The following is a 19135-nucleotide window of genomic DNA, read 5'->3' on the forward strand; positions in this document are numbered from 1 at the left end:
GCTCTCAAGATCACTGTCCATTGTAGGCTGATGTCCAGTGTCTTGAAAACCATTGTTTCATATGTTTTGTATTTTTTTTTTTTTTTTTGGTTGTTTCATGAGGCAGGGTGAATTCCATCCCTGTTACTTCATCTTGGCCTGAAGCAGAAGTCTTAGTTTAATCATCTTTTGCTTTGCTTGAATGTTTTCATACTATTCTTCTTGGCCCAGTCTAACTCTACTGCAGTTTGTACTTTAGTTGGTTCCAGAGAGATCTTTCTAAAACAAATATCTGACCAAGTCTCTGCTTTTCAGTGGCTCCCCATTTCTTTTTTAAATAATGAAACAAACATTCTAAGACACCAAATTTCTGTGTGGAGTAAATATTACTAAATGGAACCTGGAGAAATAAAGGTATTGCTAAAAATTTTACAAGTAAATTCCTGCGTAATCATATATAGTAACCATATATTATTTTGAAAAGATAAATATTGATTTTTCTATTGGTCAGGTAACGATTTGTATAGAACTAGCTTTTAATTTAAATCACAACTGCTGTCTCATTTGGAACTCAATAAAATATTGAAAGCTCAGTAGTTGTTGACAAAATTAATTATTACAGGGCTTCCCTGGTGGCGCAGTGGTCAAGAATCCGCCTGCCAGTGCAGGGGACACGGGTTCGAGCCCTGGTCCGGGAAGATCCCACATGCCGCAGAGCAGCTAAGCCCGTCAGCCACAACTGCTGAGCCCGTGTTCCACAACTGCCGAGCCCGTGTGCTGCAACTGCTGAAGCCTACGTGCCTGGAGCCCGTGCTCCATGACAAGAGAAGCCATCGCAATAAGAAGCCCACACAATGAAGAGTAGTCACTGCAATGAAGAGTAGCCCCTGCTCACCACAACTAGAGAAAGCCCACTTGCAGCAACGAAGACCCAATGCAGCCAAAAATAAAATAAATAAATTTATTAAAAAAGATTAATTGTTACATAAAATGCCACTGATTTTTTCATGTTTATCTATGAGATGTTAGTCAGATGCATTGACATTAACCCACTTGTAATCTCAAAATGAATTACCTCAATTAGGAAAAAAAGATCAATATGTACATATATGTAAAAATCTGGTTGTCTTCTCTTATATTCTGAGAATTTCTTAATATTTTCATGCTGTCATTCCTTACTCACCTCTGTAGTATTGGCCTCAGTAGGTACTGTTTCTCTCTTCCAATTTGTGCAAACATGCCTGCAAAAAACAAACAAAATTAACTGAGTACCTTCTACATACCAGGCATTGTGCCAGAGTACTTTAACATACCAGGCTCAGGCTCATTTCTGTGCTCCACTTATTTTCATATTTTCTATCACTGTTTATCACACATCCTTCTCTGTACCTGCACTGATTTATCTGCAGTTATTACGATATGCCATTCTCTTTCATCCATTGATGCTTTCTCATATAGTGTTCCCTCTGTCTTCCTTTGTTGATCTGGTTAAATCCTACTTGATAATTAAGACTCAATTTCAGTATACCCTTCTTTAGGAAATCTTCCCTGAAAACCACAGGCTAGGTTAGGTGCCTTCTGTGTTCCCACAGCCTCTTACATTTATCTCATCACAGCACTTAGCACACTAATTGCAACTATCTGTTCCCCTCCCTTTTTATTTCCCCACCAGACTGCTTGAGGGCAGTATCTTATATGATTCCATATCTTAACACATAGCCCAGGACCTGGCCCAGAGCAGGGATGTGGAAGACAGGAGTTTGTCCTTGGGTCTGCCATTGTGTGATGTTATATGAGTTGTTTGGCTCATTCAACATTCCAAACTCTAGGTTCCCTTACTACTCTGCAGCCATGATGCCAGTCTTTCTCTAATCTGGTCTCTGCTAGCCATGGTAGCTTCTTTATAGGTGGTGTTCACTAGTGTGTCCTTTTGGGCTCTGAAGACTTGGTTTCTGCCAGGCAGCCTAGTGGGCCTATCACATGAGGCCTAAGTGAAAGGGCCAGATTCTTTTTGCAGTAATGGTTTAGGGCTTGGTATTGATACCATGTTAGAAAACTAACATAGTATTTGCCTTACTCTAGGCTCAGATGACAAACTGCTAGTGAGAGCCAGAGGGAAACCACTCAGAGAAAAACCACAGGTCTAGGCTGCAAACTGTCTTTAGGGAGGGCCACTTTGGTAAGATTCTGTAGGTGTCTTGGAATGCTCTCTCTCCACAGCAGTCAGATAAGAAGCTAGACTTTGTGATGCATTTTCTGACTCTCTCTGGCAATCAGTCACTCCTTTCTCTGTGCCCTCACATCACCCCATACATCCCTCTTACCTAGCACTTATCACACTGTATTATACTCATTTAATTTCCTATGTGCCTCCTTCTCTAGAAAAGAGCCCTGGATGATGGAGATCATCCAGATTGATCTCTGTAACCAACCAAGGATCTACTAGCGTAGAAGCCAGTGAAAGCTTAGTGAATGAAGGAGTGAATGAATGGTGATAATAATGGATAATATTTGTTTAGCACTTACTGTATGCTAGGAACTTCTCATATCTTCTACACTCTTATGCTGTGAGAACTCTGATTCTCACCATTAGGTGACAGAATGAGGCACAGAAAGGTTAGGTAACTTGTCCATGATCTTACATCCAGTAAGTAGCAAATCTTGAATTCAATCCAAGTCACTTGGTTCCAAAGTCCAAATTCTTAACCATTGTGCTATATCTGACTGGCTGACCAAAAGACTGACCAAAGGCTGACCAAGTGACCAACTAACTGACTAACAGCTGTGTGAAAGAGAGGCAAAGAAGGTACTGGTGACTTTTCTGCCAGACATAGTTCTTTTGGGATGTGAGTTTGAAACTACAAAAGTGAGGGCTTTATTTGGAGGCACCACCAGTCCATTAGGGGAAAGACATACTGATTCAGGAGCCCATTTCTTACTGCTTATTCTTTCTCTGACAAGAAAAAGGATTGGCCAAGGCCAAGGATCTGTTCTGGCATATCCTTGGAGGTATCACTATAGCTCATGTGCTAGGAGTAGTACTTACTGTTCCATCTGCCTGGAATGCCCTTCCCCCAAGTATGCACATGGCTCATGACTTCATTTTATTTTCTCCTCAAATGTCATCTTGTCAAAGAGGCCTTCCTTGATCTGGTCTGATATAGCACTACTCTTTATCCTCTTACCCTGCTTTATTTTTCTTCTTGTATTTATCACTACCCAACATACAATTATTTGTTACAGTGTTTTAGTTTGTCTCTCTCCACCAGAATATAAACACTAGGAACCGGTGACTCTTTTGTGCACTGTTATATTCCTAGCTTCTAGAGCAGTGCCTGGCAAGTAGTAGGTACTCAATAAAAATTTCCCCCCAATGAATAAATGAATTTGGAGTTTTGGACCGACTGCTTTCAAGGCCTTTTATCATTTGGCCTCAGCAGTGCCTCACCCTCCTTGTCCCTATATATAACCCTTGGACTCCAGGCAGATGGGAGTCAGAGTTCTCTGAACAGGCCCCACACTTTATAGTTCTGTGTCTTTGCTCATGATTTTAAAATGGGCTCCAAAGAGTTTCAATAAGTGAAGAGGTAGAGCTGGGTTTTAAGGGTTAGTTGGTGTTTATCAGGCCAGGAAGACGGAAGAGAGCTTTTCCAGAAACAGCAAAGACCTAGAAGTTTGAGAGCAATGTTCAAGGATAAATAAGTAAATAGTGCAAGATACTGATTCTAGAAGAAGACTGAGAAGCTAAAAGCTATAACAGAGGCAACATGTAGGGTAAAGCTGTGAAGTTTGGGTCAATGGTTTCCAACTGTACAAGACAATCAATTGGGGTGCCCCAAGAGAATATAATAGCTTGTATTTATATTGCATTTATTTTTATCTCATTTAATTTTTATGTATGTTTTACAGTATACCTAATGTTAGTACATATATCTAATTTATAAACAGATATTCTTATATTGGCAATGTGTGCTCAAATTTTTTTTTACATGTAGATTATGTCATTAGAAAGGTTGGAGGCTACATAGTCAGTCACCTTGTGCATTTCTTTTATAAAGGACTATTTGTTGTGGAAAACTCCAGAGGTTGGCTTTCTCCGATTCTGTGTAGTTCTGTTTGTCATTTTGCCCAGAGATGTAGTCTTTGATGTCTCTAGGAGCAAAATGGACAGGCTTAGGGGGATGAGAGAATCATGACCTTAGAAAACTCTCTTTTGCTTGCATGTCCTCCTGGGGTTTGGTCGTGTGAGTCACTTGGAGTCTCTATCTGTACTAAGCTCCCCTGGTCAAATTCTGTCTCCTTTTACTGTCAGCCACAGCTCTCTGTACTTGCTGTTACCTTCTTCCTCACTTCGGCTCAGGGATTCTTCCCATTTTCTCTTTTGGAATGAGAAAGCAGAACAAGATTTTTAACTTTTAGATACTTGAACCTTAGGAACAAGGGGCCCTAATATCTCACCTTGACTGTTGAGTGAGATCTTCATGCTGGGACACAGCGTTGCTGTCTGACAAGGATGCAGCTTGTCCTGGCTTACTTTGTTCAGACTGCAGTGACTCTGAGTGGGCAACACCATACTGCCAAGCCTTACCTAGGTAGGGCATCTGCCAGGTAACAGAATAATATGTGGAGCACAAAACCCAAAAAACAAGTGCCTTGAGGTTTGTCCTGACATGCTGAAGTCATCATCCTTTTCTGCAAAGCTTAGTTCTGTAGGGACTTACTATGTTCAGAGTCCATCCTTATTGGAGTGTAGTGGTCTCCTTACAGACCCTCTGCCTCACTTAGTGTAGTGTTTAGAGCAGTAGTTCTCAGTGGGGCGCAGTTTTGCTCCCCAGAGAACGTTTGGCAGTATCTGGAGATACTTTTGATTGTTATGACTGGCAGCATGCTACTGGCATCTGGTGGGTAGGTGCCAGGGCTATTGTTAAACATCCTACAATGCATAGGGCAGCCCCCAACAACAAAGAATTAACCTGTCCAAAAGGTCGGTGCTGCAGAGACTGAGAAACCCTGGTCTAGAGTGACTTCTGTCTCCACTGCAGTGTAGGGCACAAGTGGAGGAGTTCCTGCATGCCAAGCGTTTATGCTCAGGCTTGTATCAGGTCGTCTTCCCCGTAGACAGAAGACCCTTGTGGCACCGCTGGCCTCAAGCCTTTCAAGCAACAATACGTGACGTGGCCTTTCTACTCCATACGCCATGCTGGGTGAGGCCAAGCTCCCTTGACAGTAGTGGAAGGAATGTGTTCTCTGCACTTTGCAGGCTAGCACTTGTCTGTCTGCCTCACATCTTGTGCCACTCTGCTAGGCCTTCGTTACCTAACACTCTGGACCGTAGCAAGTGATCACGTTTATAATGTATGTGGAGATATATTCATTTTCAGGAATAAAAGGCCAGTCTATTCTACTTTCCTCAACACTTCTTTAACCCCAGTTCTGTCATCCCTCCTATCCTAAGCCCTAGGACTTGAGCATATCTCTTGGAAATTAATCTTTCTCTTCCCTCCAATGTATTCTAGACTGGAAATTAGATATTCAACCAGGCAATGACTAAGCACTCACCGCCTAAGCCTCCGGGATCTTGTCTTCTAGGATGCAATCAATCTGAGTGCGCTAGACCTGCCTCATTTCCTCTCCCGGAACCTTTCCTGTGCCTCTGCAAATGGTCTAATCTACCTTCAAAGTCTCTCGGCTTCAGAACTTTCCTCCTGAGCTCCAGCAGCTTCTTGAGGACATGGAGAGATTAGAGCATTTTTGTCTTCTATTGTTTCATTCGGAATGTTTCTCTGAGTGTCTGCTTTGTACCGTGTGCTGGGCTCCCCTATGGGAGATAGAAGAATGAAGGGTCAGAGCCCAGCCTTCCAACTTCTCTAGTTTATATGCGAGTGACAGAAACAACCTAAGATCTGAGGTGTGCCTACCAGAGGAATGCTGATTTTTGGACAAGCATTTCAGAAGTTAACCTCCACCTGAGCTGTATATTTGTCTAGGAGGATTGTGGCTGCTGTCTGGAGGCCCACATTCAGAACATTTCTGGAACTCCTCATTTAGGGTAGTTATTCTTTCAGTAAATTCTTACTGATGCCACTGTATAAGAGGCACTATTTTAGTGACAAAGGAGTGAGCAAAAATGAATAGGATGTGGTCCCTGCCTTCAATGTCTCCTGACTACTAAGGAGAAATTAGAAAGCATTCTGATGAAGGACAGTTTTGGGGAAAGATATGTATCTTAAGAGAGGAGGGTGATAAATCTCACCATTTCATTCTGCTTCAAAACTTTTTTGGCTTCTTGCTGCTCACAGCGGTAGTTTTCAACTTGAGAAATGTACAGATTCCTTTTAAGGGAAATCATTTATCTTGGGCCTGCAAAGCTGGCTTTATTTAATGGTATTTAAATATGTAGAAACATAAAATGAGGTTTAAGTTGCTATATAAAATTTGTGTACAAATATGAACAAAAACACACTGATACATTAAATAAAAGCAAATTTCAAATCCAATAAAATGACATGTTTTTGCTGAAACCCAGTTGCTCCCACCCAAGGCTCTTTAAGTTCAGCATAGCTGTATTACTGGGTGCTATATGGTGACTCAGTCCTCCCACCATTTTTCTCTACTCAAGTTCCTATGAAACTTTGATTTATATAATACATCATGATGTCATTTGACTTTTACTTGGCTTGAACATATTCCTTGCATGTTAAGTCCTCTTCTGTTCTTTTATTGTTGATTCTTGATAAAGTATGGAAATAAATTTGTTATATATGTGGCTAAATACCACAGAAATATTAAAATTATTTTACAAGGATTATTTTTATGGTTGTCCATTTAAAAAAATCACAGTCTTATAGTATTGAGGAAATGATTAGGTACAGTGATCCGTGTATGGTAATGACATGATTTACCATGTTGTGAATGATCACTCAGTAATTGTTTCAGTTAGAATTGGCTCCTGCTGTGACAGAAAATCTTTTTAATCTGATATAAGCAAAATGGGAAAATACTTTTTGCACAAAACTGAAAAATGTATGAATAGGGCTGTCTACAGGTGTGATCTCATTCAGGGCCTAAGTGATGTCATCTGGATCCGTCACTCGGCTCAGATTTGCCTTAGTATGAAGCTTTCCAGCAGTGTCAGGGAGGATATACATATGTGTGTATGTGTGTGTGTCCATATATATATATATATATATATATACACACATATATATATATCCTTTATATATATTATTTATATAAATTTTAAAATGTTATATACGTATTATATTTATGACATAATGGCTAGGGCAAGGGCTATTGACGCCAGACTGCTTGAGTCCAAAATTGGCTTTACCAATTCCTGGCTGGATAACTTTGGGAAAGTTACATAACCTTTTTGTGTGTCAGTTTCTTCATCTGTAAAATAGGGATGAAGTGGAACATATCCTTCACATGGTAGTTGCAAAGATTAGTGAGCTAATATCTGTGAAGTGCTTAGCACAGTACCTGTTATATAGTAAGTGCTATGTAAATGATGGCTTCTATTAATATCATTTGTTATTATTATATTGCAATAATATAAAATATAATACTATATATAATGTAGTATATTATATAATAATTAAGGATTATTTTATCCCAGATACTTGAATAGTGGAAGAACAAGTCCATCCCCTATAGGTCAGACAAAAAGTACTGTATGTATTCCTTTCATACTTGGGATTTTATGGGAGAGAGATCTGTTAAACACGTAGACATGTGCTGAATGTTAAGGTCGTGGAGACTGTGACAGTAAGAACAAGCAGTGCTTGCGTTCTGGAGTCATGGCTTTGCTTATCTCTTCCCGCAGTATACAACTGGACCGTGGATGAGGTGGTGCAGTGGCTGATCACATATGTGGAGCTGCCTCAGTATGAGGAGACCTTCCGGAAGCTGCAGCTCAGTGGCCATGCCATGCCGAGGTCAGGAAGGGACTGGGTTCTCTCACTGGGGGTGCAGGGAATGGGCTGGGGTCGGCTTGCCCTCACGTTGCTCTCACCTGTTAACTGAAGTTTCACCCCTTTCAGGGCAGGATCTGTAGACTTCTCACATTTACTGTGCACTTGCTAGAAAGCATATGGACACTCCACATCTATTCTCTTACTTAATAGTTCTGTCAATCCTGGGACTAGTACTAATAGCTACCATTTATTGAGTGCTTAGTGTATGCCAGGCACTCTACTCAACACTTTATGTACAGTATCTCATTTAATTCTGACATCAATCCTGTAAGGTAGGTATTATTGTATCTAGATGATGAACCTGGCCTAGTAACTTTTCCAAGGTCAGATGGCTAGTTAGAGGCAAAACTGCGATTTGAACCTAGATCTGGGTAGACTTCAAAGCCTGTGTTTTTTCTCTTTTTCTTTTGCTGTCCCCCCAGCAGTTGCCTCTTTCATTGCCCAGGGGACTCGGGGCTCTTTTAACCTTCCCGGAACTATCCATCTGCAGTTTATCTGCTCTAAAGAACCGGTGCAGAGGTGGGGGCTGACTACCATTGGCCCCAGTCTCCTCTCTGGAATGACTCTTCCGACAGCTGTTATGCCCTAGCTCTGCCTCCCTTTCAGGCACAATGTACTAGGACTTGGGGTGGGTGTGGGGGGGGGGATGGAATACTGCTTGGACTTCTTGTTATGTCAAACTAGCGCCATATGTCATTCAGTCATTAATCCATTCACTTATTCATTCACCCAGTATTTACTGGGTACCTGCTCTGGGCCAAGCACTTGTGCTGGGTGCTGGGGATAAAGATGACAACAACCTGCCCTTGCCCTCAAAGGGCTTACTGTCTGGTAAGTGCTGATTATGTATAATCTGTCATCTTATTATGTAGGTGCATCTGGTTATGAGCTTCAGCAAAGGGGAAAGGGGAAGGGGAAGCTGTTGGAATGCCCACACATCGCAGCCTCCAGCCACAGGGCTACCGGGCGCTGCTGTCCAGGCCTAGCTGAGCTGGCTGGTCCCTCCTCTACTGCCTGCAGCCTCTTATTCACAGCTTTTCCCTACTCTGAGAGAGTAATAATCTTAATGTCTGTACATCCCTTTATAGGGTACTTTCCTACCTATTATTTCAGTTGATTCTCACAATTCTGGGAGGAAGGAATTATTATCCCAACTTTCGGGCAAGCAAACTGAACTTCAGATATTTTATGATTTTTCAGAGCTGGTAAGTGGCAGAGCTGGGATTTGAACTCAGGTCTGCCTGGTTCTAAGTGCCCTGCTTTTTTCACTGCACCTTCCTCTTGCCCCATGTAGTTTGAAAATAGGCTTCCTGGAAATACTCAGTTTAGTTCTATTTAACAAAACTTTACCAAGCACTTACCATGTGCCATGCTCTCTCCTGGGTCCTGAGGACAAAGAAATGCATTAGACCTCACATTTGCCTTGAGGAGCTCCACGTTTAGTGGAAAAGACAGACAATTAAACAGATGATTGACCATGAAGCTCCAGGATTTAGGTTTCTTTCCCATGGAAATAGCAGTATTGCCCTGTGGATCCCTGGCCTATTCCATCTTGAAGAACGGCTATGGCTTGGATTAAAACTGTAAAACATAGGGTAAGAAGTTAGTTCTCAGGCAGTGCGCTCACTTGGCCATTCTGTGACTAGGATTAGATCCAAGACCAGACCCAGCCAGGCTGGGCATAGGGGTAGAGATAAACAAGCTGTGGTACCTTAGCGACAGCAGGAAGCATGGAGCATTCAGAGAGTAGGGTGTGGGGTAGAGTGTGGGCGCTTCTAGGCCCATCCCTAGGCAGCGTGGTATAATGGGACGGATCTAGCAGATTTGCGTTGTATCCTGCCTTTGCCACTTACTTGCTGCGTGACTTTGGGAAGTTACTTACCTCTAAGTCTCATTTTTCTTATCTGTAAAATGGAGCTAATAATAGAACTGGGTTCTTAAAGTGTGAGGACCAAGTGAGGTATTGTATCTAAAGTGTCAGAACAATATGAGATATACACAGCTGCTTATTAAATGTTAGCTCATCTCTCATTTCTTAGAAGTTCTAATGCAATGCTTGTTGCATTGCATTATAAGAAGACTAATGCAATGCTTGTTGTCAGCAGATTTATATTTAATGACAATGTGTTAGGATTAGGATAATTCAGAGGTCCCTAGAATCGCTGGGTCACGTGGCATAACATTTTGACCTGGGCTGGACAGGTGAATGTGTTTGCAAATGGTGGCAGTATGGGGACAGGTATATAGTGGATAATCCCTGGAAGGAGAAGTACAACAGAAAATTTACAGTTGGGTGTGGGAATGGTTACAGATGGATAATCCTTTGAGAGTAGGATATTCAGGAGATGGTGGACATGGGGAGAAGGGTGAACAAATTCTTGGTGAATGTTATGTGTCCTGTTCACTGCTTGTTGAGATCCACTGGTACAGACTCTGTGTACTAGAGTGCAGAGGGGAGCAATCGCCAGGAGCTAGAAGTCATGGAAGTGTTCCTGGGCGAGGTGGGTAGTCCTACCAGGATCCTTCCTGCTTTGCCGGCAGGGAACTGAGCCCCTACTCTTTGTCCCAACAGGCTCGCTGTAACCAACACCACCATGACAGGGACTGTGCTAAAGATGACAGACCGGAGCCATCGGCAGAAGCTGCAGCTGAAGGCCCTGGACACAGTGCTCTTTGGGCCTCCTCTCTGTGAGTCCTGTGGCAAGAAGGGCTGCTGATGTGCCATGGACCCGAAGGCAGTTGGACTGGCTGGGTTGAGGTCCTGGGTCTGCCCTAAAGGGATAAAATGAATGTTCTAGAGAGGTACACAATGCTGATGAGATCCAGGGGAGGGATAAAGAAGGCATCCTATAGAAGAGGTGGCGTGTGACCTCTGCCTTTAAAGATGGATAGGGTTTTATTCCATGGAGGTGGCAGGAGAGGGCATTCTAGGTGGAGGAAACAACCTGAGCAGGGATACAAATGCTAAAATATGAATGGCATGCTCAGGTATAAAAAGTAACCCAAAAGGGGCCGAGTGCCATTTAGCTGTTCCTCCTCTCAGCTGTGGATATGCAGAGGGTATGAACTGATTGCTGGACATTTTGTGTCCTTGGACAGACAAAGGGGATTAAGCAGGCTTTCACTGAATCAATAGAGACACACTCAGACCAAGGAAGTTTGGTCTCTTCAACCCAGGGTTAGTTGAGGGTATTAGGTGCTTCAACTCCTGAAGATCTGCGAGGTGGGAAGGGCCAACCTTGCCAACCTTTTTTTATTCTAAGTGAACTCAGCACAGAAGTAGCAAGATTTCTTAGAAAATTAGTCTTGACCAAACAGTCTCTTAGGGCCTACTCCCTGCCCTTTGGGAGCTGTTGGCATCAATTGAGGATGCCAGCAGCAGAATGCTATAGAACCAAGAACCAGTCCAGAGAAGCAGCTGGCAGGCAGGGTCATGGGCAGCATAACATTTCCCTGTCCGTGCATTTGGCTTGACAAGTGCCCAAGCTGATGTCTCAATAGAGGTGGATGGGTCTGTACTTTCCGTGGTTTAAAAAAATTTTAATAGACTTTATTTATTTATTTAGTTAGTTATTTGGCCATGCGGCTTGTGGGATCTTAGTTCCCCAACCAGGGATCGAGCCCAGGCCCACAGCAGTGAAAGCCCGAGTCCTAACCACTGGACCACGAGGGAATTCCCTATATTCATTTTTTTAATTTAAAAAAATTAAAAAAATTTTTTTTTAGCCACACTGCACAGTATCCTAGTTCCCCGACCAGGGATTGAACCCGTGCCCCATGCAGTGGAAGTGCAGAGTCTTAACCACTAGACCACCAGGGAAGTCCCTAGACTTTATTTTTTAGAGTAGCTTTAGGTTTACATCAGAATTGAGTGGAAGCTACAGAGATTTTCCATATACCTCCTGCCCGCATGCATGCACAGCCTCCCCCATTATCAGCCTCCTCACCACAGTGGTACACTGTGATGTCACAGTGGTAACAACTGCTGAACCTGCACTGACACAGCATTATCACCCAGAGTCTGTAGTTTACATTAAGGTTCACTCTTGGTGTTGTGCAGTCTGTGGATTCTGACAAATGTATAATGATGTGTATCCATCTGTGTGGTGTCATACAGAATGGTTTCACTGCCCTAAAGATCGTCTGTGCTCCACCTATTTACCCTGCTCTCCTCCTCAACCCCTGGCAATCACTGATTTTTTACTTCTCCATAGTTTTGCCTTTTCCAGAAGGTCTATATCTTTTGAAAACGTGAAACAGAGCAACATGGGAGAAGACCATTTCTATCTCCTTTGTTGCCCTGTTTTTGGTCCTAGGACACATTTTTTCTTGTGATTCATTTATAAGTTTTGAATAAATGACACAGCAAAGGCACTACTCTTTATATGAGACCCACCCTGCATACTGAGCAATGGCCTTTCATTCATCCACTAACATTTATTGAGCACCTACTGTGTACCACTATGCATGACAGGGTACCTGCTCTCAAGAAGTTCCCTCTGAGTGGAGATTGGCATGTCAACAAATTGAATAAATGGTCAATAAATACGGTGGTATAACTGTCGTGTAAGTCATTCCATAGTTCAGGCGGGAGCACAAAGTAGGGAGGAGTTTTCAATTGCAGACCAAGAAGCTTTATGGAGAGGATCACTCTTGAGCTGACTCTTGAAAAATGGGAAGTGGCTTTATTAAACTCTCTCCGTTAACAGCCTATTCCCCTCTCTTTGTATACACCAGCAAGAACACTTCTGCCAGAAGAATCAAACCCAGCAGTGAAAGCTAAGCTATCTTTGCAGAGGCTGTCCTCTGTCACACCTTAGTTAGGGGAGGTCTCCGCCAGCCTGAAAGTCTTCCTTAGTCTTCTGAGACATATTAACTGTTACATGTTCTGATTCAAAATAGGATTTACCATATCTGAAAGGGTGCATTAGAAACTGCAGGTTAAAGTCAGCAAGGATTGTATATGGAAAAATCAGCTAGGGCTGGAGAGCATAGGAACCAGAATCCTGAGTACATACATGGTACTGAGTCCCAGAGGTCAGAGCCAACAAGAGGAGCCTTGGTGAAGCAGGTTAGACTGATACCAGGACAGGAGTATCTTCTCCTAGACTCATTTCATATAGCTATAGGTTGCATATGACCTAATCTAAGGGAGGTCAGAGGTCAGCAGAAAACTATTTCTGAGATTGGCAGAGCAGGGGTACTAGAGCTAAGAAGATACTTCACACCCACTAGGAATAGCTACAATAAAAGCGAAAACAAAAAACAGAAAGTAAGTGTTGGCAGGGGTGTGGAGAAATCAGAACCCTTGTACATTTCTAGTGATAATGTAAAAAGGTTCAGCTACTGTAGAAAATAGTGTTCCTCAAAAAATTAAACATAGTTATCATATAACTCAGCGATTCCATGCCTAGGAATGTACCCAAAGAACTGAAAACGGTACTGAAACAAGTATATATACATAGCAGCATTATTCACAATAGCTGAAAAGTAGAAGCAACCCATATATCCATCAATGGATGAATGGATAAATAGTTGTGGTATATAAATACAATGAAATATTACTCAGCCATAAAAAAGAATGAAGTTCTGATACATGCTACAACGTGGATGCACCTGGAAAAAAGTGGCCTAAAAAAGTGAAAGAAGTGACAGAACTGAGGGAGTGAAAGAAGCCAGACATAAAAAAGGACACATATTGTATGATTCCATTTATATGAAATATTCAGAATAGATAAATCCATAGGGACCAAATGCAGATTGGTGGCTGGCAGGGGCTGGAGGGAGTGGGAAATGGGAAGCGACTGGTAATGGGTATGGGATTTCTTTTTGAGGTAATGATAAGGTTCTAACATTAATTGTGCTGATGGTTACACAGCCTTGTGAATACGCTAAAAGCACTGAATTGTACAATTTAAAAGAGTGAATTTTAGGGTATGTGGATTATATCTCCATCATCATCATCATCGTCATCATCATCATCATCATTATACACAAATTGATTTTTTGTAACTCCTGGACTTCCATTTAGAGAACTTCTTATAAAGTTTGGGAAAGCACCTTGGTCTCTTCAGAATTGCCACTCACTGTGTGACCTGGTGTAGGTCACTTTTCTCAGTATGTGTTTGCTGATTTGGATCATGAAACAGCTGAACTAAAGGATCCTTATAATTCCTTTCAGCTGTACATTCCATGATTTTGGGCAAGGACCCTTTGGTTGATAAGGGTTCTGTGTAAAAGACAGGAGGAGGTCTGTTCTTTCCTCCTGTATCCTGTATCCTATACTTTTAGGATTTCTGTATTTGGCCCTTGCCTTATCAAGTGACCTTTGGCAATTTAGTTCTCCTGCCTAGATTTAGCTTCCCTCATCTGTAAAATGGGCTTGGTCGTTAAGGCTCTTACTGGCTCTCTCATTCAAGGACTCAGATAGAGTTGGTGTACTCCTGGGAGCTAAGATTTTGGAATCCAGCAGCTGTCCTGATGGCAGAGATTGTTTTTATACTTTCCTGCTGATGCTTCTTAAAGAAAAATTTTGAAAATTGCCAGCTGGAACCTGAGGAAGATACTAGGAAGCTCTTTGCCAGGAGACTTCTGCAAGGGCGGGGCCATGCCTGGTGGGTATCTGCAAAGAATCCCTTGATCTGTGTCCCTCTCAGCTCTGTTTTCCCATTTGCGCATGGACTGAAATCCCTAGGTCAGTGCTCTTCCCTGTGCAGCACTCACGTAGGACTTAGAGTGATGGCCTGTGCTGGCTCTGCTGGGTTCTACATCCAGGGTGAGCGCTCAGGCCTCACCACAGGCTTGTAGTAAACACCCCCAGAGCGCCTGGGCCCACTTCAGTTTCCAGTCATGGCTACCTCTCCCAGTCTTAACGGGTCTGAGGTTTGAGAAATCGCAAATCAAAATTTTGTTTACAGTAGCTGGGGGTGTCTGCTGAGTGAGCAGGATCCATCTACCCACAGCAGCCTCAGAGCTTGGGAAGGGGGAAGAGGGATCACACTGGCTCGGCCCAGAGTCCTGACAACGGCAGACAGCTCAGTCCTCCCCATGTGGCCACAGAGCAGCACAGGTGCTTTCCTGTCTTTTCCACCTGCAGAGTTGGCTCCAGGCTGGCCCACCTGGGGCTCTCCTGGCCGTGCCGCTAGTCAGGTGTCGGGTGTGCTCTGAGACATAGAGGCCCAAGGACAGTGTTCAGTTTGGGGCCTAAGTTGATGTCTCATTAGGGCAGCAAATGATTCACTGAGGGAGAAATTGAGGCCCAGATGAGGTGAGTTTTTAGACGTCATTCAGCTTTTCAATAGCAGAGCCATGACTCAAACCTAGGTCTTTTTTTTTTTTTTTTTTTTTTTTGCGGTACGCGGGCCTCTCACTGTTGTGGCCTCTCCCGTTGCGGAGCGCAGGCTCAGTGGCTATGGCTCACGGGCCCAGCCGCTCCGCGGCACGTGGGATCTTCCCGGACCAGGGCACGAACCCGTGTCCCCTGCATCGGCAGGCGGACTCTCAACCACTGCGCCACCAGGGAAGCCCCTAAACCTAGGTCTTTAACTTACATTTCAGTGCTCTTTTCTACTGTATTATCCCACCCTCTACTTGTGTTAGAGGAAACAAGATATAAGAGTTTCAGCTTTGAAATCAAGCAAACTGGCTCTATCACTCACTCTCTTTGTGACCTTGGGCACATTCCTAAGGTTCTCTGTGTCCCAGTTTCCCCTAAGTAAATGGTAGCTACTGTTTTTAGTGTAATGCCTGCTGTGGTTGGTCTCGGGCTAAGGGCTTATGTGCCCTTTGTGCTCTTAGCACAAAGAGAAGGGTGCAGAGAAGGGTGCAGAGAGAGGCCTGCCCAGTAATTGCGAGGGCTGGGGAATTTTCCTTTGTGATAGAGGAAAAGACGAGACTGCACCTTGTCTTCCTTCCTCAGTGGCTCAGGTAATAGGGAAAAGTCCTCAGGAAGCAGGAGTAGCTGCCTCTCTGGCACAGCTTGCTCTGGTCTCTGTCAGCTGTTCTTACCCTCTTTCTCCTTTTTGTTATGTTCCAACTTACCCTTCAAGCCTTCTCTAGGATGCCTTTCCAGCCTCTTCCCGGGCATGCTCAACCCTTCCCTCTTACTTTCCTCTGGGGATTCACAGCCCTTTGTACCTGCTTTTTTGTGTGTTTGTTATTTCAGATTTGCCTTTTTTTTTTTTTGAAGTATAGTTGATTTACAATATCGTGTTAGTTTCAGGTGCACAGCAAAGTAATTGTACCTGCTTTCTGTATAACAATCTGTTTTCCTGTCTGTTACTCTTTAAACTGGAAACTCCTTGAGGGTAGACACAGCTTTGTTCATCTGTCATCAGCACTCAGTGTAAGGCCCAGCAAGGAAGAAGTGCCAGGAGATGAATGCTAGAAGTTACACAGAAGGAAGCTGGGGGAGGTGGGAGAAGAGTCTGGCCCAGCTTAGTTGTGGGGAGAACAGCTCCCTATGTGGTGTCTGTGCATAGGTGAGGCAGCTAAGGCAGTTTTTGGCTACAACCAGAAGGGAGGAGGGCCCAGAAATAGTTCTTACAGGTTAAACAGATACCTCAGCACAGAAGGCTGTGTAAATGACAAGAGAAACTCCTAGCACATACATTAGCGTGGGCAGTAGAACGGTGGAGAGAATAGACTGGGAGAGGGGATTCCAGAAAGTGATAATTATTGGAGGCTCACATTCTCATTGCTAACTAGCACCCTGAAAATTCTCACCATCACCCCTGACTGTGTTCACATGTAAGCATCTCATTTGTTTACACCCTCCTCCCTTGCCTCGGGCCTGATTGTGTTAACAGTTGACCTAATTTTGCTAAAATCTGTTTGCAGCACTCAGGCTGGGAATTCTGCCACCCTCTGGCTCCCCAGGTCCTAACCAGCTTCCCTGGGTTCGCTCTGTTCACCTAGCCAGCCACCTCTGCTCTCATGAAACCTCCATGGTTTCTCTGTGGCTGTGTTCCCTGGTGTGAGGTGGATTCTGAGAGCTGAGCTCCAGTCGGGGTTGTGAGGACAGCTTGCCATATTTTTTCTGATCCCAGGAGCTGGTATTTATTTGCCTTCCACGTGCACTTTATATTGTATCTCCCCTTTCCTGCTAAAACCTCCCTTTCTTCTTCCCTTTTTCTCTCCTTTCCACCTTTGCTGAGTACCTGCTCTGGCCAGCCTCTATGCTAAGTATGAGGCTACAGAGATAAGTAAGTCTTGTGCCCTGGTCCTGAGTAACTCACAGATTACCAGAAGGTGACTGCCATGGAAGCTGAAAAACACACAGGGCCGACCTTGAGATAATACATGTTTTAAGCTGTCCAAAGAGTGGGTTGGTCAGGGAATCCTAGGGCAGACCTTGAGATAATACATGTTTTTAGCTGTCCAAAGAGTGGGTTGGTCAGGGAATCCTAGTTCAGAGGAGAAGGAATGGGCAGGTCTCTGTGAACTGTGGTAGGCTGGGAAGGTGGTGGGAATTGAAGAATAGGATTGAGATTATGATAGGAAGAGGTACATCACTAATAAGGCATAGACTAGACTCTTAAATTCCCTATTTTCCCTTCTTTTTCTGACACAATAGTTTATAGATTCTGTATTTGTCAGGGTTCTCCAGAGAAACAGAACCAATAGGTTATGTATATAGATACATATACGAGGAGATGTATTATGAGAATTGATTCATGCTATCATGGAGGCCAAGAAGCTCCACAATCTTTCCGTCTGCAAGCTGGGACCCCAGGAAAGCCAGTGGTATAATTCAGTCTGAGTCTGAAGGCTGAGAACCAGGGGAGCTGATGGTGTGAGTCCTTGTCTGAGTCTGAAGATTGAGAGCCAGGGGAGCTGATGTAAGAGGGCAGGGGAAGATGGATGTCTCAGCTCAAGCTGAGAGAGCATATTTGCCCTACCTCTGCTTTTTGGTTCTGTTCAGGCCCTTAGTGGCATGTGGACGATTGGATGATGTCCAGTCGCATTAGTGAAGATGACCTTCTTTACTTAGTGTACCGATTCAAATACTAATCTCTTATGAAGACAACTCCACAGACACACCCAGAAATAATGCTTTACCAGCTATTCAGACATCCCTTAGCCCAGTCAAGGTGACACATAAAGTAAACCATCACAGATTCCCTTAGGACTGTGGGGTTCAGCCCGGGGCCCCACTGAAGGGAACTGACAATTCTCACATCTACTTCTCCAACTCCTACCTCTTCCTCAAATCCCACATCTACATTCTTTATTACCTATGGGATATGCCCATCTAAATGTCTCCAAACACCTCAAAGCACTTTCATTTACAACTATGCATTTGATCTTTTAGTAATTCTGTGATAATGCATTTTACAGTTGAGGAAGCTGAGACCCAGATGGGGGAAATGAATTTCATGACAGATTGGGGCAGAGGCAAGCATAGAACCCAGACTTCCTCATACTAAGTGCAGGATGCTTCCTCTGATGAAACAAAAATTTCTCTACATGAGGCCTTACGTGTAACCTCAAAGGCCTGGCCATTCAGCCTTTGGATCTTCACTGTCCTGATGACAATGCCACAGCCAGCTCCCAGCATGTTGTTTCGTGGGAAAACTTAGGCCTTGGAATCCTTAGAGTTGAACTCAGGCTAGATCAGGGGATATAGGCATCTCCATGGTGAGAGATGTTTGCATGTAGTAAAACAGAAACAATACCTGCTGCATGAGTATGAGAAAGTGGGGTGTAGCAGAAAGACCATGCAGTCAGGCAAATCTGGATTTGAATCCAAGCTCTGTCACTTTTTATGGACTCTGGCAAGTCAGTGCCTCTCTGGAGCCTCAGTTTTCTGGTCTACAGAATGGGAAGACTCTACCTTATAGAATAGTTGTGAGAATTTGAAATGAATATAAATGCCCGTTCCATTTTATATTTTCTCTATTTCCCTTCTTTGCTTATGTGGATTAAAGAGAGGGAGATATCACACTTGAGGCTTGTCAGTGAAGATTCAATCCCACTAATATTTATTGAATACCTTCTGTGTGCTGGTCAGTGCTGTGCTGGGCACTGGCCTACAGACAAGGGATGATCAGTAGGGGCCACAGAGTAAACCAGCTAGATTAGACTTATTTTCTTCCCACCAAGCTTGGTAGCCCATGGGATGCGACAGGCAGTATATTTGAGCTTCAGCTATGCATTTGAAAAGGCAGAGGGATATATGG

At 43.5% G+C, this 19135-nt stretch overlaps 1 protein-coding gene across 5 annotated transcripts in view; it reads left to right on the forward strand.

Annotated features, from left to right (window-relative positions):
• STIM1 (stromal interaction molecule 1) overlaps positions 1 to 19135 on the forward strand; it is a 192530-nt gene that overhangs the window by 150038 nt on the left and 23357 nt on the right. For all 5 annotated transcript variants that reach the window (XM_060018388.2, XM_060018385.2, XM_060018389.2 and 2 more), the window contains exons 4-5: positions 7805 to 7916; positions 10528 to 10643. In XM_060018388.2, the coding sequence (XP_059874371.1) occupies positions 7805 to 7916; positions 10528 to 10643 (228 nt within the window). The remainder of the gene's footprint in view (positions 1 to 7804; positions 7917 to 10527; positions 10644 to 19135) is intronic.

Source organism: Delphinus delphis, chromosome 8 (assembly GCF_949987515.2).
Source record: "Delphinus delphis chromosome 8, mDelDel1.2, whole genome shotgun sequence".
NCBI classification, from domain to species: Eukaryota; Metazoa; Chordata; class Mammalia; order Artiodactyla; family Delphinidae; genus Delphinus; species Delphinus delphis.